General features: G+C 39.1%; 1 protein-coding gene across 1 annotated transcript in view; it reads left to right on the plus strand.

The window, feature by feature from the left end:
- Window positions 1-205: 205 nt before the first annotated feature.
- The window catches only part of slc9a1a (solute carrier family 9 member A1a), a 29,981-nt gene continuing 18,055 nt past the window's right edge, over window positions 206-12,131 (plus strand). The window contains exon 1 of the mRNA XM_056762196.1: window positions 206-1,910. Coding sequence (XP_056618174.1) covers window positions 1,655-1,910 — 256 coding nt within the window. The 5' untranslated portion in view covers window positions 206-1,654. The remainder of the gene's footprint in view (window positions 1,911-12,131) is intronic.

A 12,131-nucleotide genomic window follows, 5' to 3' on the forward strand; every position in this document is an offset into this window, starting at 1 on the left:
TTTCTGTTTCTGATGATTGTGGTTACTGAAGTTGTTTACTTGGAAACTTTGCTCATAACAGGATTATGAAACTACTAGTTTGCCTCATTCGGCCAAATTGACACCCGTTAGATCACTTGGTTTCCCTAAAAAACACACCGAAAACCGTCTTAAAATAAATGACAATTATTTGGACACAAAGTGCTGTCTGGGGTCAGAGCTGCATTGCAGTTTTTGGAGACTTTGACTCTCCCTTGAGCTGAGATTGAAGGGCAACCTGCCATATAGAGTAAAACTGCTATACAGACATGATAAATGAAGAATATCAGATGATAAAATGCAGGGAGGAAAACAAACAGACACACAATTATTGTACTATGATGACTAACAATAGATTATGAATGAACAATAAAGCAGGGGTTTGTTGAATTGACTGAATCATCCTGCAGGGTTGCCAGGCATGCATGCAGAAAAAAAGCCCAGTCCAAAACTCAAACTCTACCCCTTTAAAAAAGCAATCGAATTTATGAAATTACACACTTTCATTTGTATATTCACTATATTTTTGTATAAAACACCAGAATTTAACAAATATGAAATATTGTAATATTTAAGTATTACAAAGAGAGCATGAAGTATTGCCATATATATTATATTATGTATCACAAAATGTATACATTACGTATTACGTGTTGTCATTTTTCTAAAACTAATAACACGAAAGTGAGTAAACAGTAACAAAATGCTCTGATGTTATGTTAATGTGAAAGTGACCCAACAATGCAGGATATTGAGGATCTGGCATCCCTTCCGGCAGTTGCAGTGACCCTCCTCTCCACCGGATGTCGCTGATGTCCCAGTGAACAGACCCCTCCCAATGTCCAAACTCTTCGGTTCTTTTTAAACCTGCCCAAAAGGGTGTGTTTTATTGTCGTATATTTACTCCGCGTCTCACGCTTCTCCGCCAGAGGATTAAATCCGACTGAATGATCGGACGCACCGGCAAAACTCACCGATCGCACCGGCAAAACTCACCGATCGCATCCTTAAAGGGGCAGTCACGCGTACGGCGGAAGACCGATCAGCGCGCGGCGTCATTCGGAGTTCATGCGACTTTTTGCGTTGTTCGCATCGGACAGGACAGATGAGATCTGACATTGAGATGATCGAGCGCAAAAATGCCTGATCGGACCCGTTGGATGACATCGAACCGGCATTGATTCGTCATCTTTACTGTTGTCATTGAATGTCCTTTTCCCGCCGCGTTTCTGAGGAGACGAAGATGATGCTCTTGACGTTTGAGGCAGAACGTAAACCTCGCGCGCTTCTACATTTCAGACACAGTGCAGTCAGTGTTTTAAAAGGAATGTTTTAACATTGATGACGTTTGATTGTCTTCTTCCTCGCCTTTTAGACAGGGGGTGGGTCACATTGCGGTCGTGGAAGTTGTTGGCAGGGTTTTATATGTGAGGCTGCACACATACCTGCTCGTATTTCCGGGTTTTTCGCTCAGGTGTGAAGCTCAGGTGAAGTCGACAGGAAGTTGGAAACTCAATCTGAAGTCATAAAATGATGCGGGAGTTATCCATTAAGTTACTTAACGTTGCCTCAGAATCAGCTCGCGCATCGGACGACCTGGTCAGATAATATCGTGTCAGTACATCAGACCTCTATCATGGATCGGCTCACGCGCACAACGTTTATCCTCTTCCTCGTGCTGGTGGCCAGTTTGTTGCCTCTCGGGGGTCACGCCAGCTCACCGGAGATGGGATCCGGTAACGAAAAAGTGCCTGATCACGGTAACGGGGACACCGGTCACAAAGCCAACTACACGAAAAAGGCCTTTCCGGTTCTGTCATTCGATTATAAAAACGTTCGTGTCCCCTTTGAGATCTCTTTATGGGTCCTGCTGGCGTCCCTCATGAAGTTAGGTGAGTGTCTGTCTCCTGGTTCTCTCTACAGGTTCATCATCTAAATATGTGCGTTTATTATCAGCCTACTATGTAACCCCCCCAAAACCTTTTTGCTTATTTACATTTTCATCGATTAAGTCATTTTCCTTGTGGCATGAACAGGCAAACCCTGACCTGTGTATACACATTGTGTTTGTTTGTTTATTTACCCTGCTTAAAAATACAATCAAAAGAGATTCTAATGGATATAATGGTCATAATGGGAACAGCCCATTATAGAAACCCCAATGTGTGCTTTTATTGGTGAGATGTTATCTGGCGGATGTAAAGCTGCATTCTTCTGGAATAAGACCCAGAAACACACTGCGTAAAGGAATTTTCTAATGGATTTTATGGTAAACAGTATATAGTTAATAGAGTTTTTTTTGTAATGAAAACCTTGAGAATTTATAGTTCTAGAATAGTTTATACATGACCTACCCTTAAACCTCACCCTTTAAACTCTTTAGCATTTTCATTTAATAAATTAATATGTTTATAAAGTCATATTCCTCGCGGGGATGAACAGGCAAAACCTGACCTGTCTGTACACATGGATTATGTACATTAGAGCCCTAGAAATGATTTGGAGAACTAAACCACAATTTGAAAATAAATGCGTGAGTGCCATTTGTATTTAAGTGAGCAGTGTTTGCTTTGCGTTGACAACAAATGATGTTGATTCACCATCATGTGATCAGTGTTATTTTATGTATGCATTATATATTTTAAAGGTGAATTGTGTCTTTTGGGAATGCTGTGCATATCAATATGAAATAAATCCAGTTTTATGTACACTTGTTAATCTATGAAATGTAAGAGGTGTTGCTGTAGATCACTGAGGTAACACGATGATTTATTGACTGTGTAATTTATGTAAATGTTATGTCAGTTTACAGCATCTGTGTGCTGTGACCTCATTAGCGTAGAGGACGGAGTCTCCTTAAATGACCCCCGGTCCAGCGGGAATTCCTCTCCTCCGTTACCGGTGTACATATCCCTCTTTCACACTGTTCTGGTTCAATAGCTCGATCTGCAGTCAGTTTCAATCCGAGCAACACTTTTGATCATCAGCATCATATCTGGTCCACTTTACAGTTTATTGACACGCATCAGATTGTGGACGGCACACTATAGCGTAATGTTAATTCGAAATGATTCAATTCAGTTTTCTTTATAGCGCCGTTTCATTGTTGCAAAGCAGCTTAACAGGGAGCAAGACAAAAAGAAACAAAAGTTAGTATTAGAGTTAAAATAACAAGGAGCCGTCTTGGCTCTTGATTGTTGAGGGAGATTGCCTGGAGCTGGGATGATGAGTTAAGTTCATAGGATCTCATATCCTATGATATATCCTATGAGCACGTGATGATCAGCTGATGGTGGTGTAATATTAAGTTTCCTCTGGGTGGGTATCCTGATGGTCAGTCAGTCCGCAGGTTCTCACAGGAGGATGACACCAGGGGGTCCTACTTGAGCGGGCATATCAGCTTTTACCTCCGGGTGGGTATCCAGAGGTAGGGGAGGGGGACACGGAGGGAACAACTAGTGTAGCTGGTATTCCTTTTACTTATAAACAAGAGATAATACTGGTATGAATCATATGCTTTGCCTTAAAGGTGTGTTTTTAATCTAGATTTAAATTGGGAGAGTGTGTCTGACCCTCGAATAGTATCAGGAGGGCTATTCCAGAGTTTAGGTGCTACATATGAGAAAGCTCTAACCCCTTTGGTGGATTTAGTTATTCTAGGTACTTTCAGAAGTCTGGAGTTTTGTGATCATAGAGAGCGTGATGTAGCATGATAGACGATCTGTTAGATAAGCGGGAGCTTAACCGTTTAATGCTTAATATGTGATTAAAAGTACTTCATAGTCTATTCGGTACAGGGATGCTCATATTGACCTTTAACCGTTAACCTATAGTAAACATTTTGACCACTTAATACTATCAGTTTAACGATTCAAAAGATATGTTTATTTTACAAATTTAAATGTTAATAATATTTTTTCAATAATAATAATACAACTTTTATTATGCCTTATTAAATAACTATACAATCATACATGATTTTTTTTTTCTTTATGGTGAAAGAAAAATATGCTATACGTGATGTGTTAACTCGCAGACGCGTGCAAACAGGTGTAAAAATTCCTCCGAAACGTTTTCGAGCAGACCACTTGACGAAGCTGGACAAGTGTAATTCATCTGATTGTTGAGGCAACATTTGTCAGGGCTTTACTCCTCTTAACAGACTGCACTGGCAGCCTTGCTCAAGCTCAAGTTCCTTGTTTTAAATGAACACTCCACTTGTTTTGGAAACAGGCTCATTCTCCAACTCCCTCAATTTCCCCAAAAAGTGTTGTGTTCCTTTAGGGGCGACACAACGCGCTGTGACATTCTCTGTCTTCCCGGCGTGTCTACACCATAGTGAAATGAAGCTCAGCAAAGCAAAGCTAATAGGAGAGCTACTGCAAGGGAATTTCGTGCCTTCTTTTAGACGTGACGTAAAAATACTAATGTGAAATATGAATACGTAATCAATGATGTAATGTTTGTATTTTTAGTGGGAATAGCAAATCAAATTTATATTTGTTTATCTAAGATACATGTATGTGGCAAGTACCCTCTTTGGATATTAAACCTGTCTGGTGGAAACGAATGAAACACGCGTCCTGAGGCGTTATCTCTGCATTCCTGGGACATCCGTGGCTAAGTAGTTGGGACAGGTCGGGCAGGTTATCCTTAAATCTATCTTTAGTGGTTGGGATAATTGTTCTGCCCTGTCGATAAAGTGGAGGGATGCACTCTGTAATTCCAATATGCATTTTTCATGACACTAGGTAGTGATTGCAGACATCATTACTTTGAGGTAGGGTCTCTATATCGCTAAGATCGATTCCATGTGATGTAACTAGGTCTAGGGTATGATTAAAACGATGGGTGGGTTTGTTTATGTTTTGGTTGACCCCAAATGAGTTCAATAAATCTATGAATGCAACTCCAAAAGCATTATTTGCGTTATCTACATGAATGTTGAAATTTCCAGCAATTAGTGTTTTGTCAGCATGAACCAGTAGGTCTGACATAAAGTCGGCAAACTCTGTGTAGGGGCCTGGTTTATTTTGTCTTCTATCTGGAAGAGTGACTTTAAGAACAAGCTCTTCAAAGACATTAGCAATTTGTAATGAAATCGGTGAGAGCAAGTTTGAAAAAAAAGTGCTTGGAAATGGTAGTAGTGTTAACAGCATGTGGGATAATGTAAAGCTAAAAATTGTAATTATCAGTAATCAGTACGTTGTATTATGATTTTGATTAAAGACACGGTTTAGAGTGAGTTAATACATTTTAGTAATGATGTAAAACACAAATCTTAATATAAAATACAATTTAAACAATGTATTAAGGGCAAGCTTGACAGAGCTCCAACTCAAACCACACTGTGGTGGATGTAGGCCCTGTGTGTTATTAAAAGCTTAGAAAGGTTATGGTGTGTTATTTTAAATATTAGATGCTGTAATATGGTTTATTAAGTGATGCTTTATATTGTGTTGGATATGTTAAAATCACACCAATGTTATTTTCAGCTCACATTTGCGGTTCTTTAAGATCTTTAAAGAAGAGACAGTAGTGTTATTAAGAAGGAAGATAAGGTCGGATGTGTGCAAAAGTTCTTCCTGTTTCACAAAAGGTTATGAGCGAGACTGTGTATGCTGTGACAGTTACACTTCCTGATGTCAGACCCTCCTATCTGAAAGTGTCTTCAAATACCAGCAGATAAAGCACTTCTGTGTTTAATGTGTTATCTCATGTTTCCTTATGTTTCTTACTTTTATTTCCGAAGAAAGATTTTGCTTCCTTTGCCTACAAATAACAATGAGGTTGTGCAATCCTATGAACTTTTGAAATCTTCTGCAAATGTTTTGTTTTAGAAGAGGAGCTTCATGATTGCTTTTTTCTAATAGTCGCATTTTTATCTTCGATTCACTTCTTACTAATTCATTTGAATTGGCCGCCTTTTAAAACTGCCGTGAGAATATTTATGGATTTATTAATAAATCAACATTGCAGGTCAGATAGTGAGTGATCGTTTTATCGCACCTCTCAAAGAAACGCTTCAAAGACGTTGATAAGACACTTTTTTACAAACAGGTTTGAAAGGTCCCAAAGGTCAGTACTCGGTCAACTGTCAACCTGACAGCCAGTTCTCATTTCATTAATTCACGATTTATAATGCAAACATCATTCTTCTGTTCAAAAATAGCACCCTGAATATATCGAGCTGTACATTTTGTGCTATAACAGGTTCAAGCGTTAGCTCTTTTCACGCCCAGAGATTGTTATTTTGTTTAGAAATGCACCTGCCAGACGCATTAAATTGGCGCTTGGATCCAGGTCACCTCTGCTTTCTGATAGTTGCCATGTACATTGCTTGGTGATAACATTATGATTCATTTGTATTCTCTATAAGCTTATCTCTTAATAGGCTCGGCCCTGTCTGTGAATAAAAGTTTTTTCTTGGTTGTCTTGCATTGGGTGCAGCTATAAGATCGGAGTTCTCTGTGCTGTTTTTCCCAGCGGTTGTGTTTACATTACAATACGTCGGCACCTCGGAAAGTGCCGAGCATTAATGTTTCAGAGTCTGTTCATTATTAATAAATGCTTGTCGTGTGGAGTGCCAGGTCTCACCGCCCGTAGTAGATGAGTTGTAGTTAATGCGATAGGGTTTGTTCATGATATTACTCATGCCTTGTGTGTGCACCGTCTAACTGGCAAGAAAACAGAGAACCTTTGTTATAAGCTAGAGCTAAAACTAGAGAACTAGAGTTAGAGTCATCTGTCATGGGGTTTATGTGCGTGTTGTGGTCATGTTAAGCCTTTGACAGCATATGAAACTTCTCTTTAACTGAAGTTCTAATGTTCACTCAGGCATAACCCATTAGTCCTGGGGGTGGTCTTGAAAGTCAGAAGAGCCCATCCAGAGAACCTGATGTTGTAGTTCATTGGAATGGCTCAGGTTGTTAATCGTGTGTGTTGAAGTTGTGGCTTTGTGGTTTTTAGCAGAAGTGTTGTCATCTTCCTTTTCCATCACGTGTGAAACTGGCTGATTTCATGGTCAGTTCTTCAGTGTTATCTCTGCGGTTCACATGAATCTAGTTAGATCTACTGGTTTGAGATCAGTCAGGAAAGAGATCCAGTGAGAAGACAACTGCTCTCGCCTCATAGTTATTGTTATTGTTATTTTTAGTTCTAGTTCCTATAATAAAGTTAAAGGATAAACTCTTAATTGTAAGCATGATTGTAACATGATGATTGGTGAGCGGGTGGCTGGTCAGATGTTTTTTGGTTATTGTTGTTTTGGCACTTTCATCAATGCAACACGTTTAGCTAGTTAACTTATACGCCAGGGGACCATGACATACGACTGCAAGGTCTCTACTGCATCTTCTCATTTGCATTTCTTGCTTGTTCACCCCTTAGATTTACATGACAGATGTTTGTTGATCATGATCATGTTCCACCCACCAGCCTGAAATTTGAATGAGCCAGTATCTAATGCAAGACTGAACTCGATGAGAAAACCTGGTCCGCTTGTTTTAGAGAAATACGCGCTTGAGCCCATCACATTTACATTTGTTGACTTATTTTTACTGCTGATCTAAAGGAGCAAATTTTGCTTTGATTTCTTTGTTTCTAATAAAATATTAAAAGTGTAAAGAAGCAAACGCTCACCTTCGGAGGTGCTGGTCAAGGATGATAAATATATATGTAGAAGATAAGTAACACACTCACTTGTGCAAGCTTTTTATTAGACCAACATTTTCACAACAGCCTTTGTCTGACGTCGGTCTAATAAAAAGTGAGTGTGCGGGCAGTTTTTCTATTGAAATATATCAGTTAAATTAGTTAATGGTTGCACTATGTATAAGGTATATAGAGGACATTCACCGTATATAATTCGCTAAAATCAATTAATCGTTTCTTAAAATGCGGTCGTTTCACAAAAGCGGTGAATCAATGCTTTTTCTTTCATAGTTCCGCAAGCATTCAACCTTCATTAACGTGAATGTTACAACACTTATAACACTTTTCTTTTTACAAAGGGTGGATGTTACAACAGGGAGCATATTGTTCATTTATTGCTTAATTAACATGGCGGATGCATGTGTGTTGTCGAATTTAACATCACCTACACATAAAATGCAAGGGTTTGTTATCTTAAAAGTAAAATAACCTGTTCTGTTTCAATACACCTAAGTGTGTCTAAAGTTTAATATACAGGTTTGTGGCTTTTCATTTCATTTTTTAATTCACCATTGTTATGTGCTATTTACTGATCTTTTTTAGAAATATCTATTGGATTTGTATTAAATTGAATGGAATCGTATTGGAACATCAGAATCGATACCCAGAACTGGTTTATAAGGTGTATAGAAATACAGATGGAGTGAATGACATGCACACTAGATCCCCGCAGGCTGTTTGTCCTCAGAGTTCTGGCAAACTGCTGCAGTTTTGGTCCTCCCAACAGGCAACCGTGTGTTTCACTGCAGATGAATGCCTGGAGACGAAAGCGTTCTGCAGACTACCGTGTGCCCTTGAGAGAGTTCTGTGAAATCTCCAGCAATGATACCCTGCAACCAGGGATTCCTTCTGTGTTAGACGGCAATTGGAGTGTCTGTGCTGAAGACAAAGTTAACTTAAGGGCAGATGAAGTCCAACATATAACACAAAACCATCTCCATTGAAAAAGTGAAGAAAAAGGTCTTTGATGCTGAAAATTCAGCTGTGAAAGTTTGACTGGAATTCATATTGTAAACGTAAATTGAACTCAATGCTATAAAATAATTAACATTTAAAATAATAAATGTAGATCTATGCATATATCTGTATGTATATTATTATTACCGTAATGTTATTTTTACATTGACTTCAAGGTTATTTGTATTATACTCAATTTGCTACTTGTATTATGTGCCTTAGTGTAATATAAAAATAATATATTACATAAACCTATGAATCATTTTCATAAAAATTTGGAGAAAAAATGAAGGGACACTTAAATCAAATTAGATTAGGGTCTGATAGAAATGACGATGTCAAGCCGGAATTGTGATTTCATCAAATGTTTCACTTTCGTGGAACATTTTTTAGGAACAAAGCTATTGGGCATAAAACCTCACACTGCCTGACTTTATAACTGTTGATCTGGCGCTGTATTAAGACGACGTGCAGTTTGCGCAGACACGCCTGACTTTGTGGTGAGGTGATGCTTGTGACTCTGGAATGACGTACTCATAAGTTCCTCCTCGTTTTGACTTCAGCACTCGTTCCGCTGTGTATTTTCACATTACTCCATGTTTTTTAGGCAGGTTTATGTCTTGTTGAGCTAAACCGGTCTCGCACACCGCTAGCTATGCACATTTATGTACTGTGGATTAAGTGCAATCTCTGCCGGTCGACGTTTCTACCATCATATTGTGTATACTGTCCTCTTCCCCAGCCCTTGTGTGAAAGCCAGTTTAACGTTTAGGATGTGTCCATCTCCGGTGGTCTGCAGTAGAAGTCGCGATGACTTTGCAGTTTGTAATTATGGGACGTCAGGAGCGACAGTTTCATTTCTCTCTCCGAATAATCCAAACGCTTGAGGCTGAAGGTTCAGGAAAATACCTCTGAAAACACACAGTCTCATAGACTGAGATAAGGTGCCACAAAAATCTGCTCTAGTGCTTAATAAAGTAGAGTATTAGCTGTTTTAGACTACAGCACTTAGGCCTCAAACCAATAAAAAAATGTGATGTACAATAACTTCCCAAAAAAATATCATATGCAATAACTTGGAATGGAATAAGCATGAAAAGGCTTTTTAAATGTTTGTAAAAGCTATATAATATTATTATTATGTAAAAGCTAGATAATATTATTATTATATGAAAAAATATACTTAAGAACTAAACATTATATATTACTTTGAAGCGGGCGTAACACACAGGGTTTCCTCCAATCTCAAATTAATCTTGACTATCTATAGAGTAGTTTTGCATACTTTGTGCGGGGGGGAGGGGTAGACTGAACCAAAGCACGTGTGCACCCATTGTCAACAAAACACTGATATCAGTTTCACTCACCGCATGTGGTTCATGTCCGGCATCCTTCAGCGCTGGGACGGCTCCATCTTTCAGTTTCAAACGATCGCCAAATCCACAATATATCCACCGTTTATATAACATTCATCACCAAAATGCAGTGAACAAACAAACACCTGAACTTTGCGAACATATGCTCTCTCTCTCTCTCCTGCACACAAGTGAAAGTGACGTCTGCGCATGATCCTTTTCCTGCTCTCAATGCGTCCATGTGGCCGTGCCGCATGCTTTTTCCGGGAGAATTGTCTAATTAGGGACTAAGAAAAGTTGTTACAAACATTTTATATGTTCGAAAAAACTTTCCGAAACCTGTGCAATCACTGGGGGAGTATATTGAGCACAGAAATACTACGTAATACACCCAAGTTGACAATGTTAAGCATGAGCAGACTGCACGTTTAACAAAGTGAAGAAGTCAGAATGCATGAAACAGCTTTGCACGGCCGCTTTAACCAACATGTATGTTTCATGTTTTTTCTTGAAAAGAAAGTGTCAGTTTAAAAGTGAACAGCGATGTTTTACTGCTGCGGTACGTCAGAACAAATGTTATAGCAAACCAATGCGAAATACACTTAAGCAGTGTTTCTGTAATTTAGCGAAATGCAGTATGTTTTGAATTGCACAAGTTCGTGTTAGTGTTTCCAACTGGAGCAGTTATTGCACTTAATGAACACGTCAGCGCCCCCTTGAGTCTGGAGGTCTATTAGCACCCCAGTACCAGCAGAACAGCGCAGAAGCCTCGCAATGTGTCGGCCAAAACGTTCACGTCTGCGTTTGTGTGCTTGCATGGTTGCTTACAAATGTGTTTGCCTTTAGACTCTTTAAAAGGAGAGACGCAAACAAATAGAACAGCAGATGTTTGCAGTTTAATCTAAACGTTGCCTTCCGTTGGGTTGTTTGTCCACAGCTTTTGTGGTTGATGTTAATGGAAAAATGTCCTTTGAGCAGAATGAGAAATGCTAATAACACAGAATAAATATTTATACTGGGTTTTAATTCAGGTTGTTTGATCTACGTGTTTGTGACGTGTGGTGTATTAGCTGATACGACAAATGACACGCTTCACATACTGAGAGGATTTTTAAAAACCGCTGGAGATGAACACAATGGTCAGAAAACCATCACGAAGATAACGTCAGTGTTCTATATATATCTCCAGTCTCCAGTGAAATTGAGTTAAACTCAGAGTTTGACTTAGCTCTCATGATCTCTTTGATCAGTATCGCAGAGTCAAATGTTTCTTGCGGACCGGATTACTTTCAGTTTGTTAATGCAAAGCTGTTCGAAGTAGTCATGCAAGATTCCTAAAGATATGGCTTATAAGATGTTCTATTCCGACACGATGCTTGTGCAAACACGATATATTATAACCATTAACTGCTTTCAACACATCATGCATCAAAACAATAGGTTATGTCGTTTGTTACTCATCCTCTCCTCTGTAAAGTTGTTCCTCAGTCGAAATTTGGACACATTTGATGAAGTGAAAATGTATTTCTGGTTTGTGTTTTCTCTCCAGATATAAGCAGGCTGAGGGGAAGAACAAGTTCCCGTGTGAAGCAGATGAGTTATTTAGATGGCAGCTTGTTTGAGGATTTCATAGTTTAGCGCTGAGATGTTTGACATTTGTTCTGTGTTAATGAGCAGCTTTTAATTGGATGTACTCAGTGAGCGCTGGCACACAGGACACAGGTACCATGTTTACAGACCACACGCTGTTTTCTCATCTCTTAACACTGCCAGTGTGCCACAGGATGTGTGCCACCCTGCCAGCAGCCCACGGCCCTGAATAATTCACTCAGTCCTGGGGTGCTTCGGTCAGTGTCCTGAGGCCAGTGTGAAGCTTAAAAAAGCCTCTGATACCCAAACGCTTCTCACTGTACCCTTAAGTAAACTTACCACGTTTTACTATAGTAAACGTTTTGTACCCTTGGTCATTGTGTTTCACAATATTGCCGCAGTTTTGTTTTTTTGTTGATGTATTAAAACCAAATGTCTATTTTTGTGTAATTGTGCAAAAAACAAGCTTAGAGTAAAAACACAGTAACACAGGAAAAT

This window comes from Triplophysa dalaica, chromosome 12 (assembly GCF_015846415.1).
Source record: "Triplophysa dalaica isolate WHDGS20190420 chromosome 12, ASM1584641v1, whole genome shotgun sequence".
Lineage (NCBI taxonomy): Eukaryota > Metazoa > Chordata > Actinopteri > Cypriniformes > Nemacheilidae > Triplophysa > Triplophysa dalaica.